This window comes from Cheilinus undulatus, linkage group 11, assembly GCF_018320785.1.
Source record: "Cheilinus undulatus linkage group 11, ASM1832078v1, whole genome shotgun sequence".
In the NCBI taxonomy this organism is placed as follows: Eukaryota; Metazoa; Chordata; class Actinopteri; order Labriformes; family Labridae; genus Cheilinus; species Cheilinus undulatus.
In genome coordinates this window covers 43,566,111-43,589,382 of record NC_054875.1, presented here as the reverse complement: position 1 = coordinate 43,589,382, position 23,272 = coordinate 43,566,111, and the positions used below count along the sequence as shown (strand labels likewise).

General features: G+C 37.2%; 1 protein-coding gene across 1 annotated transcript in view; it reads right to left on the bottom strand.

Moving 5' to 3' along the window:
• The window catches only part of LOC121517378 (probable phospholipid-transporting ATPase IIA), a 58,019-nt gene extending 36,407 nt beyond the window's left edge, over positions 1-21,612 (bottom strand). Inside the window, exons 1-12 of the mRNA XM_041799080.1 lie at positions 21,488-21,612; positions 17,878-18,022; positions 14,509-14,622; positions 14,231-14,339; positions 11,928-11,986; positions 9,418-9,469; positions 8,235-8,329; positions 4,504-4,584; positions 2,215-2,290; positions 1,713-1,789; positions 1,355-1,515; positions 1,123-1,265 (exon numbers count right to left, since the gene is read on the bottom strand). Coding sequence (XP_041655014.1) covers positions 1,123-1,265; positions 1,355-1,515; positions 1,713-1,789; positions 2,215-2,290; positions 4,504-4,584; positions 8,235-8,329; positions 9,418-9,469; positions 11,928-11,986; positions 14,231-14,339; positions 14,509-14,622; positions 17,878-18,022; positions 21,488-21,555 — 1,180 coding nt within the window. The 5' untranslated portion in view covers positions 21,556-21,612. The remainder of the gene's footprint in view (positions 1-1,122; positions 1,266-1,354; positions 1,516-1,712; positions 1,790-2,214; positions 2,291-4,503; positions 4,585-8,234; positions 8,330-9,417; positions 9,470-11,927; positions 11,987-14,230; positions 14,340-14,508; positions 14,623-17,877; positions 18,023-21,487) is intronic.
• Positions 21,613-23,272: the final 1,660 nt, after the last annotated feature.

Genomic DNA, 23,272 nt, shown 5'->3' with positions numbered 1-23,272 from the left:
GACAATCTCTGAATCAGTAGTTATGTCAGTAGAACATAATGAAGTTAAAATAATTAATATTGTTTCAAAAAGCTTGTGCTGTGATTTTTTAAGTTCATTTAGACAACCAAGAGGGTGCAATGAGAAAAGTGGAACAGATCTTGAGATAACATGCAGGTTTATTTTTAAATACTCCAACAATGAACTGATTAGTTGCTGTGTGGGTTTAATTTGAGTTGACAAAGCCTTTCTTTGTTTGACTACAGGCCTCCAGATCTCTAGAAAACAAACAAAATTTACATGCTACTGGAGGAAAAAAGAGTAAATTCATGCATATCCTCCAAGGGTTTCTATAATGATTTGCGTTTAAAAAGGATATGTTTTGTGTTTGAAAAACACTGCCAACTTGTTCAATTGGATATTTTGTTTTACCGAAGCTCCAAAGTACAACATTTTTGTTTCAATACTTTTGAGTGGCTGAAAATCTTTTTGGAAATCTGGGACACGATTTCTCACCGGGGAAGTGGTGGTGAGCCTTGAAAAGAAGCTGAAAACCAGTGCTTGAAACCAGAGTTTGCATGCCAGATCTTGTGTTGGTGATTGTGCAAAAGAAATGTTCAGAAAACCAGAATCCCTCCATAACAGCCCTCTGTATCCTCACACTCACTTTAAAAGAATTTCTGTCAGTATATCAAAAAGACCTCAGGGGCCTCGCACGTACATTAGCCTGACCTGCAGACCCCACCGGCCTTATCACGCTCTAGACGGGGAAATGGCTGATCATTTTATTGGGCATGAGGGCTGTAAATCTGACGTATAACACCTCGCGCCTGAGGAAGTGCGCTAGTGGAGGTGTTTGTGCTCTGGAGGTGTGTATGGATGAGAGACTTTAGGCTTTTTTATGATTTAAGGGCCCAATAAGCAGCAGGTCTGCAGGAGTGACAACCCCACCACACAGAAACCCCCCTAAGGAAGGAAATGACTTAACTTTACTTCTGGACACTTCCTAAGCAAATCCCCTGCAACATAACTTCTTATTTTAGCACTCCTTGTGCTGTCTTCTGGGAACTTTTTGCCACAAAACAGAGGTTATTTCTGCATAAAGTGGGCTGCTTTTTTTCAGTGCATTTCCTGCAATCTAACCTGTTTTGTCGGTCAGCAGGTAGGAGATGCGTCCCAGCTGTTCGGGTATGGTGCTCGCTCTCACCATTGTCCCGGGGATCTTGGAGTCTTTTTTAATCATCCAGCTGAAAACCATCTTTCCCATATCCAGATTGACACGCAGACTGCAGAAAAAAAAAAAAAAACAATAACTGAGCTTTCTTGTGTAAAGACAATCCAACACTGCAGATTACTTGGAAATCCTGAGCCACACCTGATGGGCACAATGTGAGAGAAGAGCAGTATGAAGCGGAAGATCTGGAGGTACCAACGGCCAGCAAAGTGCTGCAGGGCCACCATGACCAGCGACACCACCACCAGGGCCCCAAACAGGATCTTAGTCAAACAGTTCACCTCCAAGTCAAACAAACCCACCTAGCAGGAGCAACAGAAGCAAACTTTATGAATCATATCAACAGAAATAGTCTGTTTGGGTACAATCTATAGATTAGAGTCAACTAAAAAACCCATTAACAGTTACATAAGTGGCACATTAAACCTATAAATCACAATTATTTAAATAAATACATCCTCTTACTGGTTTCCAGGCTCTTGTTCACACACTACTGTACCTTGTGTCGGGGGTTGGAGGTGTTCATGACACTGCGCAGCTCCCTGCCTGTGTAAATCACAACCCCCACCACTGTGCCTGGAGTATAAGGGAGAAAAAGGCATTAAAAAAGCTGCCGTGGGTAAATTTAATAAAAGGAGCCACATAAAACATAGTCTGTCAAGAAGATGTTTCCCAGACTTATTATAATGACATGAGTAGGCCTTTTTAAATGAATGAATGTCATTAGGAATATAGGAAGCAGGTTTTTAAGTGCTTAATGGATCACATACGATAGCATGGTTTAAAGTGGATTAAGTCCCCTGTGGAAGAAGCCTACTTTTAAACCTTTATAGTTACCTGCCCAGGAGCTGTTTATTAATGTATGCCTGCCTCATTATTTCCTCTGCGTGTGTGTCATCAGATCAACAGTTATGAAAGAAGCAATGCTTCTGCACGCTAAGAGTAAGGGCTGGTCTTGGAAACTTCCTGGCGATTAGCAGCACCACCTGTCAGATACTTACCAGAGGCAACAACGGTGCTGGCCCACAGGGTGTTCTCAATGCTTAGACTCTCATTAACTGGAGGGTCCCCATCCTCCTGTAATGGTGGAGACAATTATGCAGAATGATGAGGGGATACAGAAGTACAGTCAATATGTTTGTTCAATATGGTTTTTGTAAACACAGAGCTGTTTTTCCATTACGCAGAAGCTTTGTTCAGATATAAAACATCCCAGGCTTTAACTGGTAAAGTACAGGGTTTCTGTTTAGACAAAGATGTCTTTATTTATGTTTCTTGTGGCTTCATTAGGACATAGATGCATATAAGTAGAGGATCCACTTTGCTTTTGACACATTATTGTTTATTTTTGCCATAACCATATTCTGCTGCCTTGTTTACAATAGTGGAGAAAATCAGACAGTTTCTAACAATGTTATACAAAACAATGTTTGGCAGATCACAATACAGCAATTCTGTGATTTCTTTTTTTTTTTTTTAAGAAAATCAATAATGATAGACCAAAAAATGCCCCTTAAGAGATAAAGTACAGGAATTATTTCAATGTTTTTATTGTAACTTGTGTGTTTATCATCTGAAATGATCCTGCTGTTGTCTTTTTTAATTTTAATCTCACAATCTCCTTTTGCCATTTAAGGTTGCCTTCATTCACGTCATAAGTGCGTCAAACTGTGTCGGAAATGGTTAAGATCACCATAACTAAGAACGAGAATCATTTACTACTTTACTGTCAAATTTACAATGGCCTGATGGGATGTACTGTCTAGGAAAAGGTCATCCATCAGTGTTGATTATTTTTTGATTAGATGATTATGAAAAACGTAGATTGCGTTTAAAAAACACCTTTTTATCTGCAAAGCCTGGGAGAAAAGGCAAGAAGTACTATTGACTACTCAGCCGTAAAAAGGAACCTGCAACTTTGTAATGGCTTGTAATTAACTGACTTGGTTTCTCTGGTGTCACATATCTGTGAACACTTTTGGGTGCAAGACATAAAAAAGTACAACAACCTACAGTTTTACTTCTTACAAAAATTGATATTCAGGGTGCCGGTGGTCTAGCTGTCAGTTGCAGGCTCCATACACGGAGGCTGCAATGCTCAAAGCAGCTGGGTTCAAATCTGACCTGTGGCTCCTATCTTCTATGTCATTCCCCACTCTCTCTCCCATTTATAAATCTATCCACTGTCCTATGATTGACTATGATTTACAAAAAAACTGAAAAAATAGTAAAGCACATTATTATTTCTTGATTAATATATCAAATTATAGTTATTTACTTGCAGTCCTGAACGGAAATATTAGTTTTAGCGGTTGAATGTTATGCTTGATTAATTTCTGACTTCTCATAGAAGCCCAGTGAGCTGGCTCAAATTTGGGTGAATTCAGTTTGAAATTCATCATTCCTGTTCAAAATGGTAAAACGTGGAGAGCTCACTGAAAATGAAAGAGTCAACATTAAAGCACTTCATGATGCTGGATGGTCTTTGAGACAAATATGGCAGGTGGTCTAATATATTTGTTAAGCACTGTACATTTACACTAGGGGGAATAAGGCTGAGAGCAGAAAGTTGAAGAGGAAATCAGGGCCCTGGTTTGTTTCTGTGAGCTAACATGCTGAATGGAATGTATGTTACTTGGTATGTAGATCTAAAAAAATTAGAAAATCATCATCTCATTCAAAGTTAAATATTTCGAGACTTCCACTGTATCAAAAAATATTAGAATACTGTGGTACAGTCCAGTTTGCAAACGTTTCGTGAGCCTGTATTCCCTCTGGTTAAGTCCACACAAACACAATCATGGGGAAGACAGCTGACATGACAGGTTTCCAGAGGACAGTCTGACACCGTTCACAAGGAAGTAAGCTACAGAAGGTCACTGCTAAACAGGCAGGCTTTTTTCAAAGGCCGTGTCAAAGCATGTTCAAGGAAAGTTGACTTGAAGGAAAAAGTGTGGTAAGAAAAGGTGCACAAGAAACAGGGATGAGTGCAACCTTTTTGGTCCTTCTTATTGGTTTGGTCTTTGTTTCATATGTAATTATTAAATGAGTGGCATTTCAAAGTCACAGGGATCTTCAAACACACATTTCTTCCATTTTTAAGTATGTGTATGGATTAACTTGTGGCTTTTATGAACAAAGGTAAAAGTGATCAGTAAATGTCAGAGGTTTAAATTCAGAACAATACTCTTGGTTAGAAATAAGACCGATGTTTTGAATTGCCATCAAACTCATACAAGAGGGAACGCATGTCTGAAATGGTGTCAGCAGAATATTGGATTATCACTCACCCTGGTAAATGTTCCAATAAAGTTGTGGATGTCAATGTTGGGTTCTTCCACGTACACATATGATCTGATTTGGAGAAGATCCTGTAAGAAAAGAAGAACATGATTTTGACAAAAAGTTGAAGCATAGAGTGCTGTGTGGTTGTTGCACTCAGAGGGGATATCAATAAAAAGAATTAATTTTTTAAGAGTTACAGACTCATTATAAAATATGCTTATATGTTCCAGCCATTCAAGCCTTCAACAGTGCATCCTTGAAATATAAATATCTTTTCAATAATTCAAACATGAGTCAATGACACACACACACAAGTGTTTTGAATAGTGATATAAGATTGAGAGGATATCAAGAAAAACTTTGATGAACTTGCTCATCAAACATTGTGTAACTATCTTTGATATCTATCTCTTACTAGGACAGCAGTTAAATATATATTATCTTTTTTGTTTGCTCAGTGGTTTTGCATTTTTCTCTGCTGAGGCTTTGCTTGAGGCTATAATTAGTAGACAAACTGCTATGACACATTCAAAAAATAAATATTCCCAGACTTGTTTGACAAATATGACACTCCTTCATTTTTACTAGCTTTTGGATCCTGAGGCACTTACTGTTTTCTCTTAAAAAAGAAAACATCCTGTCTCCAGGGGCTCAGAGAGCGAGAGATGACAGAAGCAGCACAGTTTGGAAAAAGCAGCAGTTAGACTCAGGTTGACCCTGTGGCTGCAACTGACATTTTTTTTAAACTGATGAATCTGCTGATGATTAACTGATTTTAATCTGCTGATCTTTGAGTCTGTAAAATCAACAGTTACACTTTACCCAAGCTCAGGAACCACAAACAGTTAAATGCTTACTGACCACAAGATAATCTATCGGAAATGTGTGGTCTAGGGAATATAGGGAATTATTTTATTTACTTATTGATGACTTTCTCCTCCTTTTTATCTTCATTTTTATGTCTGTGTTTCTTCATTCTGTGGCAATTTGAGATTTGTTTAAATGGAAAGTGAGTCAAAAATAAATTGGTTATAATTGTAGTTTTTTTATTTTATATTGATATGGATAAGGATTATATGGATTTAACTTAGAAGTGCCAACTTTTAAATTTCTCATAGATATCAACATAGGTTCCACCATTTAACTAAAGATATGACTTTTGGTCCATATTGTCCAGCATCAAGTTAACGATGATGACATTTTTCTTAGATTTAGCCCATGGGAAACCTCTGAAATCAGGCCACCCTGAACTCCAGTTATTAATTACTCTATCCTAATCAAGACTGACTGTTATTTTTACAGCTGAAAATCCCACTGTTAAACTGCACAGTAAAAATTCAAATCCGGGTAAAAGCATGTGTCTCGTTTCTAGTCAGAATTGTACTTCATACAGTCCAAATTCACCTGACAAGACCTGATATGCATCTTATTTCAATATATCTAAAGTGCTTTATTGCTTGTAATGGGTAAAAAAAAAAAGGGTAAAAAAAAATCTGCCATAGGAGCAAGCAAAAGATACTCTGGTGTCTTGAAATATAGAAACTAGTCAAAACACACAAACAGTAAAAACTGTCTTGACAGTTTTCCCTTGTCTTTTTATTTTATAAGCAAATAGCTGTTTTTATGCCTTGAAATCATATTTATCTTCTACACTAGACTGATGACAGTGGCTTAAAATGAAGTCTACTTATGAATACCATGGATTCTTGATTGATGACTTTCTGTCTTTAAGCTTCATATTGAGTAACTTGTAAAGAAATTAACACTGTGACTGGGTTTTTATTCCAGAAATGTCTTATTTTTCTGAAATGTTTATGCCACTAATTGATTGCAGTGATATTCTTTGCATGCCTGCATAGTCCCAGTGCCTTAAATCTTTGAATACGGCATACTATGGGGCACTGAGGTTTACAACCAATCTTAAATCCTTAACTAATCATTGTCTCCCGTGTGATTGAGTTGGGTGGCCTTCATTGACACACACAGGCCAAATCATTGGCATTTCCTTATTTATACAGCTATACTAAACCTGCTTTAATCATACCTGTGTGGTTTTATTAATGTGAAAAGTGCTGGAGGCTACAGTCTTCACTTTGTGACTCAGTCTCAAAATTTACTTTTGTTCTTTGTTTCCAAAGTTGGTCTTGAAATGGGTAAAAGAAGTTTCAGGTACGCTGCTCTTGCAGCCAGGAACCTGCTATGGGGGATTTAATGTCTTAAGAGGATGGTCTCTTAAAATATTTTAAAATTTAGATTGAGGGTTTCTGAAGAAGATGAATCGGGTTGTAGATGTTTAGACTGATGACATTTTGCTCTGTGATTCAGGATTTGGTTTTCCTGTGATTGTAACTGCTCTGTTTTTTTATGCCTGTGTCTTTGTTAATTGTGCTGCTGCTTGTCTTGGCCAGGACACTTATGTAAATGAGATTCTTAATCTCAGTGAGGCTTTCCTGGTTGAATAAATCTAGATAAATAAATAAAGTGCAATGCCAGACTCGCAGACACTAATTAAACACATACGCTTGTTAAAAGTTTAGCAGAGTGGTTTGATCAGTTAATCTATGGGTTTACAAAACCAGCAATCACATTCCCCTTAATCCCATGTTAATTTTTTAATCCAATGGATTAGTGCCCGAAACAAAAAATCATCATAATTTAATAATGAGGAATTAAAAAGATGCAAATTTACAACATAAGCTTTAGACTTGCAGTCTTAAAAAGATATTCTGTCAACAATTAGGAGTTGTCTTCCTCTTGTTGACCAACAAGTCTAGAAAATTCATAAGTGTCACAGACCTAAACTGCATAAAACACACTCAAAAAAAATACATAATAGGGTTGTCTGGAGATAGCAATATTATATGATACAACACCTGAAATAATCAAACTACATCACTATGTTTTGATATCATAGCAATAAAACTAGAAGTCTTGGGCACAAAATTGGATAAATTCTTGTTTGCACTTACTGAAATTGCAAGAAAACTCTTAACTGTGTGTACAAGAGCAATTTTTGGTTTATAAGTACATAAGTTAATCCAGTATTGGGTCTGAAGGACTCATAGTTTTGCTGCTGTGGTCTCCATTACTCTTGTATAAACTTGTTCAAGTGAAAAATTTGTAGATTTTATTCATTTATTTTAATTTTTGTGCTTTTCGATAGCACTGATCATTAAAAGGGCAGAGGTTGTACTGTAAAGTTTTAACTTTACTCACACAGCCCTTATGATTGGGCTCATATGTTGTGCAGGTTATGAGTGTGCTGTCATTTATGTTAATTGTAGAGGCACTTGTGTTTTTGAACAAAAAAGCTCCTTACAGATGAAGTTATTTACAGATGAAGTTCAATGGCAGGGTAAGGACAAGCATTTCAGAATTGAAAATTTTAACAACCTTAATACATGCAATATTTAATTCTGCCTAATGATAAAGAGCAACTGTACAATTTAACAGCTAAGAAATATCTGCAAAATATATGCCATTGATGCAGCAAAAACTGGTTAAACAAATAAGAGCTCTTTATGAAGAGGAGACCTTCAGCCAGTCAGTAATTCTTTCAAAATCAGACCACCCTGCAGACTATTTATTCGCCTTTTCAGTCCAAATCAAATACTGGCCTCTCTGAGTCTGTGTGGAAAAACTCCCATATTCATTGTTTTTTTTCTCAACGTACAAGGCACAGCATAAACTTTCTCCCACATCTTTACTTATTCTGTACTGTTAATCTTTGACTCACAGCTGCAGTTGGCAGCCTCTGTGTGCAGGCCACTGGGAGGCGTAGTTTCCAGTCCGTCTCTCCGTCCAGCTGGTCAGTCCTCAGGAAACAAGAGCCTGTGGAGGAGAAGACAAGAGCTGCCAATGATGCTTGACGGAAACACATCCACCCACCCCTAGGGGGCAACAATACACTGGCTTTTACTTCAAGGAAGGCTATTATAACTCTGTTCTTGAGTGTACAAATCACTACACTCAAGCTTCAATGCAAAGGTACAGGCAGCTGCTGCAGGGTTTATTTAGTCCAATTTAGATCTCTTACATGTTTGAATGAATATACGATTTAAGAAAAGATAGAAATGAAGTAGTAAAGCTTGGAGAGACATATGAATAGCAGAATGGGACAAAGCTGCATGTTACTGTTGGGATGGAAGAAAAGGCATTCACCCAAAACCCATCCCCCCACAGGCGTGCATGCGTCATCCTGCCCAAAACGCCCAACCCTGGCCTAGGCTCTTCATAATTGACCTAATGGCCTCCACATGGAAGAGAGATAACCCAGCTCTATTTCCAGTAAAAGAAAGCTGTTGTTTTTCTTCCCCTGACAGGAAAACACAACAACAACACGCATCCAGCTTCTCTTGCAAAGCCACATGTTAGTTTGTTAAGAGTATTAAAAGAAAAGCTTCTTCGTGCGATGAGATTTTTATGAGCTGTGCCTCAGGGGGTTGTTGTTTCAAAAGGACTTAGGTGTATTTTGTATATGTGCAAATAAAGGCTGCAGAGCCCATCACAAGGTTTGTTTTATCGCTTAGAGATCATGTCTTAATCCATATTTGATTATTCAGATGAGGCATCCTCCTCTTATTTCTTTTGTTTTCCGTCTGTATTTGATTTTTATGTCCCTGGATTTTACTTTTGCTATCTTCTCATTTGACAGACAAAATGAGTCATAGACCAAGATGAAAGGAAGACAATGTTTTGTCTGCAGCGTCCGTCTCACCTTCACATGACATGAAGTAGAAACCTTGAGTGATAGTTTAGTACTGGACCCAATTACAATTTAGACATTGTAGGACTTCCTGCCCTGGCTCAAGGCTAATCCCTGCATCTCAGCGCCCTTTTAAACAAGTCATTTCCCCAGACAGGCAGCCCGGGAGCCGGCCTGTTGTGGAGATCTGGATGAATGACCAGCAGATGTTTACCATTTCTTTCAGAGGTCCTTAAAAAGATCATGTCAGCAGGAACACGCTGGTTCTACAAAGAGAAGGGCAGAAAGAAAAACATGAGTTCAACATCACTTCCTGATCCTTCACCCTCCCTCCTCGGCTCTTTAACTGTAGAAAAGTTAAAGACTTTTCATGTGTCACATTACCAAACAGGCAGTCAGTCAAAATGAGAAAGCCCTACTGCAAATCATCCAGTGGCCTGAAAGGGACCCTGACATGGGTTTAACTCTCTGCATGAACTGATCCTTTTTTTTTTAATAACTTTATTTTTTCCCCAGTTTCCAACAACATAAACAACATGATTGCATTTCCAGTGGCACATGAGAAATGCAATATGAGAGGAATATCACATTCATACTGCAAATCTTAGATTCTTTTTGTCTAATTCCAAGTCAAAGATATGAATTTTAACTTAATATTAGCCTGCACTTAATATCCAAATAATTACCTAATTTATTTTCCTGTAATTTATCTTATTTTTTTATTTATTTCATGCATCAAAAAACTCCAGACAAATCCAACAAATACAACTAGGGATGGGCAATTAGAAATTGCAATATTTCTTCAACTCGAAATATGTCAAAATACCAGTTTAATAAATCATTTTTTGCAGCAGCAGAGATTTTATGCACATTATGAAAATATTTAAGTGTCATTTTTTATAGTGGTTTATAAAAATCCTCCTTTTTGTGTTTTATGTATGTTTTTCTTAATCAAAATGAGTGACATAAAATGCTAATGTCCTTAAAGCAAATGACGTCACATTTGCAATGCGAGCAAAAATATTTGCTCATTCTAAATAAAACTGACGAAGCCTAGTGTTTTCACAAAAGTCATACCCTAGCTGTGATCAGCTGGTAACCAGCTTCACCTCCCCCACCCCAGCCACATCCTTTATAGCTTAAAGCTTGTTGCACTCTCATATTCAGATTCATGCTATTATGTATTAATTGCTTCTGAAATAATTTCCTTGTTTTCAGTGCACATAGTCTTATTTATGGAATTATTTACTGCTTGAATTTGTCGAAAAATACATAAGACTGACCTAAGAATAATTGCGTATTAAATTGCAATCGCAATATTGGGGGAAAAAACTGCAATTAGATATAACCACAATAAAAACAAAGACGCATTTAAAGAAAACTACAAATAAGCTTCCAAAAGCTTTTGGAAAGGGGCCCAGATGGAAAAAGTAACAAGTACAGCACAGCACACAGAGTACAACAAGTAAAACAGCGAACAACCCAACAGTCCCTAAGCATTACACTCATCCAACCCTAATCTAGTAGCAATGAGCATCAGGGTCAGTCTACCCGAACAAGAGGAGTCAACAAGCAGTGACTCCTCAGTTATTAATAAACCAGCAACAAAAGCTCATTTAAGAAACACATCACATTGTGTCATATTGCATCTTATTGTATCCTAACACCATTATTCATATCATGTATCTTATCATATTGAAACATGGTGGGAAATTAGCACCCGCCTGTAGTCAAATGTGGGTATTTTGAGAAGTGTCTAGTGAATTTTCTCAACCTACCAGCCTCTGGGGCAGGTAAATAAAAGTAACATAACAGAATGATTCTGTGGTGGTATTTGGTGTAAACTGAGTCCAGGTTTTCACTGACAGAGTCCTGCCTCCTTCTCCCTGTGTCAGAGCTACTTTCAGATGCTTACAATTAGCAGAAATACAATCTTGAAATCTTGAAATACAATCTTGAAATACAATATTTATCTGGACTACCTGGCGAATGTGGGTTATGTAAAGTGTAATTAGTTACATTTATTAGGGTATTAAAATAAATAGACTTGCCAAGATTTGACTTTTTACCGTGCATTTCATACAAACAGCTTCTCAAAAACTGGACTGGGCCTGAATTACTGATAATGGGTCAATACCATCCACTGTAGCTGTGTTATTATTGCCTTTTCTAAACTCAAAAGCTTTCTGTGTATGCTTCTGGTTTCAGCTCTGATTTGTGACCCACATAACTCTAAATCACTCAGTCATATTAGTGAAACGTGTAGGACAACATGTGTGACCTTTCCTTCAGCTGCTCTTAAATGAGTGATTCAGAAAGAAGCCCTCAGATGGAAACTAAAGACAGCACTCACTTCTCATGTTTCATGCACAAAGACCTCAGAGGACACAAGAGGTTCCTTAAACACAAACTAAACAGATATTTTAAAGTTCAAATTAAGGGAAGTATATCAATACAGAACTACATAATTAAATTTGTGTTTAGGATCCAATTAAAGGCATTTATGTTTGGGGTGTGTTGTCTGTGTATTGAGTTTGACAGGCCGATGCTCAGCATTGATCACAAGATTACAAAATCTTTACTAACTCCTTTCACCTCAGCCACCAGAGCAGCACACAAAATGAACAACCCACTCGTTATTCGCTGTCATATAAATGTCAGCTTGACAGTTGTGAAAAGGAAAAGTACACACTTCTAGGTGGGGATGAAACTATTTTTACCAACCTTTTCAACAATTATAAGGTCTCCAACTTGAATACCGCTGCTTTTAACCTTCACTGTGCCTGCAAAACAGAACATATTCAAAAGTTTTAGAAACTTTGTGCATAATTTGATACCAGATTTTTAAACTTTGATACCGCTGGAATAAATTCAAATGATAATACTTGTTTCAACACCACTAGAATAAAATTAAGTTATAATAAGCCTATAGTAAATAAAAGTAAAGAAAACTCCTGAACACTGTTTAAATTGTTGCAATATTTTTGCATTTTGACAATAATCTGTTGCTGGAGTGTTTGTAAAGCTTTGGTTCCTTTGGATTGAGCAATAAAAAAATAGAAACTCCTTCTTTTAAAACATGTGATACTAAAAGTATTGTAACATAAAAAAACTAACAACCTTAGCTGATGTTTGAGATATGCAGAAATAAGTGCAAAAAACTAAACTGCCATCCATTCTTAAAATTCAACAATTTGAGAGTATCAATTGCCATGATCCTTCAAAGACAAAGTCTATAAATCCCACAAAGTCCTCCCTTGTGGTTAAAATCAAATCTGACTTCTCTTTGGGTGAACTGTTGTCCTGTGTGCCTCATCAGTCACCCCACTGAATTTCAGAGAAGCAATTTTCTTTGCAGATTTGAAAGAATGCCGGGGGAGTGGAGCCTTTTCTCTCATTTCAGTTGGAATGAACAGGCAAAATTGTTTGGAGGAGATCACTGACCCCTGCCCTCTGCACTGACCTCTGGGCTTTGCATATGTAAGACATTAAAGCAAATTAATATTGCTATGCATTTAAGTTTAGGACACTTAAAGACACTGCTCTGGCTAACAAAGCAGCTAAAGGTTAATCTTTGATAAATGTAATGAAGTACATCCATGCCAAAACCTTTAGACTTGTTGCTCAACACTAAAAGCTTACAGCTTCTGTAAGGAAATTATGGATTCAGGGTCCCTGTGAAGGTACGAGATGTTCTGAACATGTGACTATAGTGTTTTTCTCCAATGAAAATTATCTTCCTGCTTTTTTCTACAGGAAAATGCACCAGTTATTAACATTCTTCACTGTGAAAATGTTTAAAAGGAATGTTTCTGCAGGCTTTCCTTTCATCGCTGCATCTGACCCTTAACCCCTGCAGTGGTTAAAGATGTGAACAATAACTTTATCAATTATTTATTCCCTCTGCTTATAGTATCTTTAATTTTTAAGGTAAAAAAGAGGCATCGATGCTCATTTCAGTCTTTGTAAAAAATTAATCACAAATTGATAAGCCAGTATCAGAAATGAATCTGAAACTTTTCTCACAAATGTATTAAATGCATTTTAGCAAAAGCTGCAAAATAGTAACTACTTCTATCTTCTCAAAGGGTTAGACTTGGCAGTTTTCTTTGTGATATGCTGCAGAAATCTGAATTCAAAATTAAAAAAAGCTATATAAACACTTTGCTGTGACCAGTAGCAGGATTAAAACGGCATATTTTGCAGAATTTCGATACTTTCTGATAACAAGTGTTTTAATTCAATGCAATCTTTGTAATTATAATGATCAACAGCATTGAAAAGCACCCAAACCTCAGAAAAAGTGTGGTCTTGAGCATAATATTAACACAAAAGCTGCAGCAGTGTAAAGTACAATCTAACTTGCACAAATTTGTTTGCGACATTTCGGTACCAACATATTCAGAAAGTGTGTGTGAATTTTCCTGCAATTTTTTGGTAATTAAGAACAGGAAATTATGCAAAATTTTTTTGTTGCTTTTGTATTGAAAAAGACACATCATGAGATTTATCCTGGAATCATTGAAATTTAGAAATCTTGTAATGTGACAAAACTGCCAAAATTGATCAATTGATAACAAAATCCATGAATTTACATGTTATTTATAAGAAGAAAAGGAAAGGAAAAGACAAGTTTTATTCATGTGATTTCTTTATATTCTTGAAAACAACAAACTGCTTTCTGAGGCCATTAAGTTTCTATAGAACAACGTGTACACATGGGGGGCGGCTATCATGGAGGCAACCAGTCATTGTGTTTATAGGTAAAACAAGCTGCCACATCAAAGGAGCAAAGTGATGGAAACCACAAGAGGTCTCCTGCTTTTTATTGCTGGTAGCACTTTATACCAAGGCCTCTTATGTACACTTTTACATCTCTGCTTTAGATTATCCACCATTTCCCCCAGCCCCAATAAGTTTTAACAGGACTAACCACCTGCAGTAATACATAACACTGATGTATACTACGAAATAAGCAACATAACAGACAAAACTCAACCAGTGTGTTACAGTGTTAGTATGCTTACCTCTTGTTGAAAGCTTGCTGTAAATCTGAGAGTTCACTTCTTTGTCTCGGATGTAGCATCGTATTTCTTCCACTGCCTCTCTTGTGATGGTGATGGTCAAAACAAGACCCTGGAGAGATAAAGGTCAAATTTGAAAAAGGATTACCTCCACAGTGCTGACAAAGAAAACAACTTTACATCTACAAGGGGTAAAATAATGTGTGAAATCACAACACAACAAGATACAATGTGACTATAAACAATCATGGGAAACTAACGTTTTTTTAAGTGTCACGTACCAGAGGGACCCAGTAGGTGTAGAGTGCATATAAGCGGAGCTCCGGGATAAACTGAGAGCAGGCCAGTAGCAGAAAGTACAAGTTGAAGAAGTACTTGAACTGGTTAAACAGCACCTGTGAACAAAAACAGAAAATGTGAAAGTTTTCAGGTTTCAATGTTCCTTTTCAAAACCTGTAGATGGACATTCATTTCACCATCACATCACATTAAACTGACTTAAGTCAAAGTAATGTTTAACAAACACAATACCCCAGCTTGCCAAGGGCTGTAAAAAGCTCTAATATTATATAAAATTTCCCAAATATCTGGCCATTGTTTCAGTATGAGAATGATGCATCCCCATAGATTACTTTTACTATGACACTTATATTATGCTTTCCTATTTCAATTGATTTAATATTGTTTCATAATGTATTTTTATTTCAAACTTTGGCCTTTTACTCTGTAAAGCACTTTTGTCAACCCTAAACATACTGTATAGATAAAGTTGACTTGGCTTGGTAAAAAGGCAATGCTTTCTCACTTATCATGCTAACATGTTTAATGACTAAATGAAGGCCTGAGCATCATGTTGTACAAGATTATTGGTATGATATTGGTATCAGCAGATATTTTTTTTTAAAGTTAATTATCAGAGGATGCAGTTGGCCGAGCAGTAAGGTTGTGCCCCATGCATGCAGGTTGCAAACACAGCTAGACACAGAACCTGTGAGATAGGCAAACATGTACTTTTCAGTGTATGTATTTATTTTGCATTTATTTTCTTAATGTGCAATCAAGAAAAATATAATTGCACATCACACATTTTTCAAATACTGTGCAGGTCCCATAAACCCTAATAAATAATATAATAGAGATAACAGTAGCCACAATAGCTGCATTAAAGAAATCATGATGCCTAGCTAGATTTCAAATCAAAATCAGCAATCATAAATGTGCTAAGCTGTTTTCTTTGTCCAGCTAATTGATTACCTGAATGATTTTAAGCTGCTACATTTATGTGAATGGCCAAATGAAATTTGGATTGATGTCAAAAACAAAATGAAACCCAATTTTTACAGGACACATTGTCTAAATTGACTATATTCAACTTGGAAAAAAGGGGCTAACTGGCTCACTTATTTGCCTGTAAACAAAGTATACAGCTAGGGCTGAATGATTTTACCCTATATTGCGATTGCAATTTAATATGCGATTATTTCATGCAATTTACAACAAAAACAAGCAATAGTTAATTCTGTATTATAACCAACACAATACTAGAGTAAACTAGGGCAGAACACTTTTTTTAAATGTATAATTGTGATGATTTTTTTTTCACTCATTTTGCAATTTGATATGAAGAGTTGTACTAAAGGGAATGAGGATTTTTATATAATTCTTAAATTTAATAAGAAAAACATACAAAAATGAAGAAAAAATAGGATTTTTCTGTACACTATTTTAAAAATACATCTCTAGAGTGATTGCATGATATTTAATGCATCATGTCTCAGCTGCACATAAAGTTTTTAACTGGTAATTTGACACAAATTTCAGGTTAAAGAAATATTGCACCTTCTGGGATTTGAAAATTGCAGCAGCCATATTGTGATTTGATCTAATTTGCGATTAATTGTCCAGCCCTGTATACAGCCTCATGAAAAATTTGTATCATCCATGCCAACTAAAAGGTACCATGTTTAAGTTGAATGTGATTTATTTCACTGCCTCTAACAACCTTAGAGCCATGGAATAATACAGGAATAATACACTACTATGTAAGTGTCACTGGTAAAGTTAGTGCCGACGAAACATCTTTGCTCAGTTTCATCACCACCAGAGTGCTAGGTGACTCCAAAGAATAACCATGTGTCCTCCTCACTCTCAGGTTGCTAGTGTTATTGCAGGAGAACATGAAACCATGCACAGAAACATAAACACTACAATATGTCCACCTGAGATCTTCTTGACATGAGCAAAGTCAATAAAAAGCATCACAATTTGCAATGCAAAGCACATCTCTCTTGTCTTTAGCTTTCCAAACAAATGTGAGCTACATGTCTGACTTCATATACAAAAAAACTCATAAGATCTTAAGACAACTGAAAGTCTGGAAAGCAAATACATATGGAAATCAGGGTGGGGAAATGTGAGGGTCATAAGCACAAAGATTAGTACAGTAAATCCTGTCCAAACAATGTCACACGAGTCATTTCAAGGTTCTTCTATGAATGGGATCAGGTGGAATAGTCCCTGTAGCTTTTGTACAAATTTAGCTAAAACCATGACTTATCTTACTCTTTTTTGAGTGTCTTCTTTCAAAGAAATAATAAATCTTTTTTTTTCATTCATAAACTAAGCCCAACAAGCATTACAAGACCATACACTTCTACAACAGAGCAACTTGTGAATCTCTCTGGAAAAGCCATCTGTTTACTATGTGTGAGCAGAAAAGTAACCACCGAATTTACTTGTATGTAGCTTTTCAAGTTAAGACTGACTAAATGAAAAAAAAACAAACAAACAAAAAAACATTGTTTTTATAATTCTTCATTAGCCTTTCAGACAAAATGCTACACAAAGGCTAATAATTGCCTTTTAATGCAAATGTTTTTTGTATTTGTCCATGTTAAAGGTTCTCAACTAGTGGGTTCGGACCCAAAAGTGGGTTGCAGATCCGTTTTTAGTGGGTTTAACATTTGACCCAGTAAACTGTTTAGAATTTAGTGAATAACGTTTTGGTTGTAAACACTTGCCAAAACAAATGTTTACACCACCTTGGAATCCTCTAGTTATTTTATTCTCCAACTGTGCGTTAAGTCAGTCACATAAACCAATATTGAAAATATCTGCAGCTCTAATGTGATTCTCTGAACAAAACTACAAAAAGCTCCAATGTCTTAACCACAAAGACCATTTACAACCTCCAATGAGGAGTAGATCTTCTCAAGATGGGAAAATGTGCAATATCTGATAAACATATTACAACTATGATAACGTAGTTGGCTTTAGCTTCTTCTGACTACATCAAAAAGGTGTTAAAGACAAACCAATTTACTCAGGTCTCTATCAAAAAGCTTAAATGTCTGCATGATGACTGAGAAAGCATGTCTTCTTTACTTGAAATTATTTTTCCTATTCACTGCAATTAATTTAGACATTTGTCTGTAGTGTTTAAAGCAAAAGCTCAGATATAATGGTGATTAAAAACCCATCCCTTGAGAGGAGAGAGAAACTCATGTAGGCCAGGTCTTTACATTATGGTAATCTAAATGGGAAAGTTTTTGCAACAACTGAGAAAGAATCCGGTTGAGAGAAAGGTGGGTGGCTCTATCAGGGGGTTAAAGGGAGTGGGGGTCTTGGGGTGACCTTTGACTGACACTAACCGCAGGCAGGAAGGTGAAGAAGTTGTACTTCTGGTTGTTAATGACATTCCTGGGGTACCTCTGCTCCCTCTTTTCTGGGTGGCCGAGCCACACTGTGCGGGGACGGAAGTCACCCATGCCGCAGCATCTCGACCACGGGCAACACCTGAGGAGAAAAGGTGAGGAAGGAATAAAGAATTAACTTGATAAATGTCTTACATTTAGTTTAATAACTAGGGCTGTTCCCCTTTGAAAAGAAGATTCCTGTCTGCATTGTTTTGGGCTATAGCGGCAGTGGCTCCATTTCTAATGAATTTCTTGTCACATCTTTTCGTTAATGTGTTGCTAATTGAAGCTACAAACTCACAAAACAGACGAGTCGGTGGCAAAGCTCCATTAGATTCTAGTTTACTAAATAAATATTAACTTGAAGAGGAAACAGGAGGCCGCTCCTTTGGCTCCAACTTAAGAAAACATTCCACATCAATCGACTGAAAGCAAAGTGACCTCCTGATTAACAATCGAGCCACTGTACTTTGAGTTATAAAGCCCTCAATATAAACAAAACATAGGTGAAACTAATTCAAATTCTTTATTAGGCATGGAGCAGACAATGTGGCTCCACTCAAGGAGGAGGACACAATGCTATTATGATAGATGACTCAGTTCTTTGAATTCTATCGTAATATTTACAGTTCAGGATGTCTGCCAGGCCTCAGTATTCATCTACAGGAACCACTTTTTTCAATGTACAGTGTGGAAAACCAGCAGTTAGTGCATGAGACAGAGCTTAAGTTCTAAGTCTATTAGTTTGCGGAAAGAACATAATTGATTTTGATTATCAAATGTTTATGTAAATATTAAGAGGAAAATCCTTCTAGCTTTTGAATGTAGTCGCTTTTTCCAGCATGTTTTTTCATAAACAATATGGGATATTCATATTCTGGATTATTTGATGACTTCATCTTTTGCTGTGGAAAAACATTTTGTTACTAAGGTTCCTGTGAGGCTCACTTTTTGGGAGAAAATAACATTTAGTTATATCATTAGTAAGTTTATATAAAGACCTTTGTATAAACTACTTAATAACTGCTTTATCATGGTTTTAAGTCAATATGTCCAAATGTAATTTTGGCAGCCTCAGAGCAGACAAAGCCTCGCTATCCCCTAAGATCTTTGGCGCCCACCCCCTGGGGGGTCCAGGACCACAGATTGAGAGCCAATGGGTTCCCAACCTGCGGTCCTTCGGACACACTATAAAGTTGAAGAAATCATGATTAACAAAGAAAGAAATTAAGTTTTTTAGGTCAGTTGGCTTTTCCTAAAACTCCACAAATGTATTCCTACTTTAGGTCACGTGTAAGGGTTTGCATGCAATCTTTGAGAAACAGTTCCTAATACTGGGTCCCTAGGGCTTCTATTTTGGTTTCTGTTGTACCAAAACAGGTATCAATATCATTTGATTTTTCTTATCATATCAAGTTTGAAATTCTTGTATCATGCCAACTATGAATACCATCATTTTGAATACAATAATATTCATGTCACTGCTAAACCCCAGGAGAGACAGTACATTGCATCATATTGTAGATTTGGGCTGAACAGTAGAATTGTAAAAAGTGCAGATAAAATCAATCAATATGCAATGGCTGAAGTCCTTTTAGCTGTTAATGTTTCAGTGCTTAGGTAAGCTGTTTTACTGCCACTGTGTTTGGGAGCCAGCTGAGGAGAACTGAACCTGAATATATCATAAGACAATACAATCGCTTTTCTTACCACAAGAAGCAAGAATGCCAGAAAAGAACCCCTGATTTCTTCATAGAATACTCTGCTGAGTTACTGCCAGCCACAAGGGGGCGATTGAGATATTTTAAATGAATATTTCTGGGGGTGTCATGTCCATCACTTGATTTGACGCTAACATGCTGTAGTGGTTAGTGAAAAAAACTAAGCAGGAACAATGCACTTTCAAAATGCCGGAAGCCAAAGGTTGACACAGGAAACTGCAGCTATCATCAAGAATGGATCAAAAAGTGTGTGTTTAACATGCATCATATTTGCTAGTAGTAGCTGATAGGTGGATTGTTTCAATCTAAGTTAAAATGATGCCCCCACCCCCCAAAAATCATAGTTTTTGTGTACATTTTATGAATTCAAAAATGTTCTGAGGGCCAGATGGGAAGATGTAGGGGGCCTCATGTGGCCCCCACCAGTTGATGATCACTGGTTTAGATCATTATTTGGCAACTTTATACTTGAAAATCATTGAATTCTGGCATTTGAGAACACAAAAACTATAAAATATTTTCTTTTTGTTAGGACTCGACAGCTAATACTCAGGCATTGTAACATAATAATAGTCAATCACAGAACTAATTAATTCTTAGACTAGTCTAAATCTGAAATGCTTTCAATTTAACCATTTGTTATTTTGAAAATTGACTGGTATGATTAATCCTTGATGAGAACATCACCAATCTACAATTTAAGCCCATTTCTAACACTCGATCTACAAAAATGGTCAGTAAATGAACCCACATATTAAGCAACAGTGCAAATAATTACTATTTTAGCACAAATCTAAGCCACAATTTGCTTATTTGATGCAGTCTTTTGTTGGTTGTATGATACTGACAGCTATGTTAACTGTAGGTACAGATAGACACAACTAACAGTAGGCCATCAGAACAGCAGTACTGGAACATAATACATTTATGGTTACTGACTATATCCATGCTCTTTTGGAGGAAGTAGTTGGGCTGTTTCACATTGTACAGAGAAGACTATCCATCATTACGCCTGCCATTATTAATATATCATTTATCATATAGTGGAGCTTTAGGATTAACCTAATACTATTAAGAGTGCACTAGCTTTAGCTAGGTGGTGAACTCAGTAAACTAGCAGCTGGATGAGCAACTATCAGAGGATGGACAGGTAGATAGGATGCTAAAATGTATATCAGGTTTAACTTCAAGTTAAAATGTATACCTAGTGACTACCTTCTTTAATTCGACATGATAGCAGCCAAATTTCAGCAGAGTCCTCTGCTCTGTTTGTAAAGGGAGGTGACATCAGCATGATAGCATGATAGCATGGTCAGACTATTGGCTGCATTTCAGCACTGAGTCTGCCCTCCATCATCAGTTACAAGGCCTGCCCCTTTATGTGCTGGTCAAAATAAACCTGGACAGCATCATTTAGCCTCAGTGTGAATTAAGGACGCAGTTCTTTTCAGGACAGGGCCTACATTTCAGCGTGGCTTCTGCTCTTTGACAGCTTGAGCTCTATTCAACCGAGCAAATATTGACATGGGCGTCAGTCAGTTGCACTTGTCCCTACCGCTCCCCGGAACAAGGCGCTCCGCTGGAGCTTTAGCTAGCTTCGTAAAACGCTAAAATGAACTGTCACAAAATTTTAATAACTATATGTGTCATTAAGCTAAGTCTGCCCTACCTCAGTGCTATTTTCCCCTTTTAAACCGCCACAGTTTAAGCTAGGTGTTGGGACAATGTCGCCGCGCGCCTGTAAACAATTTAACGGCTACACTGACATCAACAGAAGCGCACGAGCGATAAACGTTTACAAAATGGCTTCACGCTAGTATCCCTGAGCTGTTTAACACCCTTACCCATTCTTGTGTTTATTGTCTTGTCTTTTCGGCCGCCGCACGGGTTGTAGTGGGATATTGTCGGTCATTCCTGCAGCTCCTGGTAGCGGGTGGAGGCTGTAGGCTCGCAGCCTGGCAGTAGCGGTTCTGGGCGGGGGCTCCACAGCTGTCAGTCACAAGGACGGTTCAACAGTCAGCAGGATAGAGAGGCTGCTGGGACGGATAGCCTACAGCACTACACTAAGGGGCTTAGCTTAGCATTAGCCACATATGATACTTAACATGGGGATGAATTTATAATTTTGTGTTTCTTGATCAATTAACAATAACTTCCGAATTAATTTGTGTCCTTAAATAAAACTAGGATATATATTAAATAATAAAGTACGTTTCGATTTGAAATATATCAGGATAGATGTATAATGAAAAGCTACAAAGAGGTTATGTTTATGTAAATAAGCACACCTAACATTGATATGGTCCATGTAGAACCTATTGAACAGTGTTCGAAAGTAGGGGAGACCGGGGTTGGTTGTCACACTTTTTCACCTTCTGTAAATAGCTCAAAATCAATACATCTTATTGAACATCGAACCCACTTTGAGCCATTATAGCCTTACAACCACCCCTGTGACTGGGTTGGTTGTCCTTGTAGCCTACTTAACGGTGGAATTTTTTAATAATAAATGTGATTTTTAAAGTCTGAATTTGACATATTTTTAGGTGGAGATATTTCAAATAAAAACAAGATACCTGTGCCTATGGTAAATGATTGTCACCAACTTCCTAATAATTACAGAAGCCCTTTTTTATTAATTGTTTTTATCAGTTATCTTTTTTAATCATGTAAAATGGATGTATTAACTATAAAATGAAGTTTAGTGTATGTTCAAGCATGGAGACTGGTTAATTTCCATTCATCCTTTCATTCATTTCCACTCATTCACATATCTCAGTTGTCCTGCTCTGGTAATCATTTGGTATGGACATCTACTGTCTTATGTTTTAAACCAGTCTTATTCTGTCATGACCTCACTCCATCATATTATCCTGCTGCTGTCATGTTCTTGAATCTGTTCTCCACTCCTCTACAGTTAGTTTCTTCTTTCAGTGTGACGTGACTACTGCAACTGTCCTCCACCCCAGCCACCTCCATTATCGCCTACCTGTACCCTGTCCAGGTCCAGAGATGCCCACTTGACATCCCTCCATCGCCACCCTTAAGCCATCTCATTAGTGTCTGGTGAAGCTTCTCAGAAGTCCACTCCTCATCTCATCCTACATCCTTCCATCAGCACCAGTTTCTACACTCCATATGGGGGCGTATCCTATCCTGCTGTCAGTCTCACTACCCCTTCAAGTAAATGAAGACATCATGATGGAGTCTATTCGCCAAAGACATTTACATTTTCAAACTTGTAAAACAAATGTATTATTCACCCATATTAAGCCTGGCTGAAGACTAAACTTTTTGTGTATTTGTGAGTGGGTAGGTGGATGGGTCAGCATCAAAAGACACCTATGCTATAACTCCAACTTTGTGAATGGGCTACATGAGTGATAACTAGCCGCCTAGGAGACTAATTCTCTTGAAACTTTTAATACAAAAGCAAAATCTACATTAAATATGTCACATGAACATGGCAAAGTGAGTTTGGCTGAAATAAACACTGGGACAGCCAACCCCAAAGACAACAAACTATGGGCTCAATTGGACCTAAGTATCTCATAGGGTTGTTCACTTAAGTCTGGTTATATACTGTTAACATTTGATGGCAATTTCTCAATATTTCATCTGATTTGACA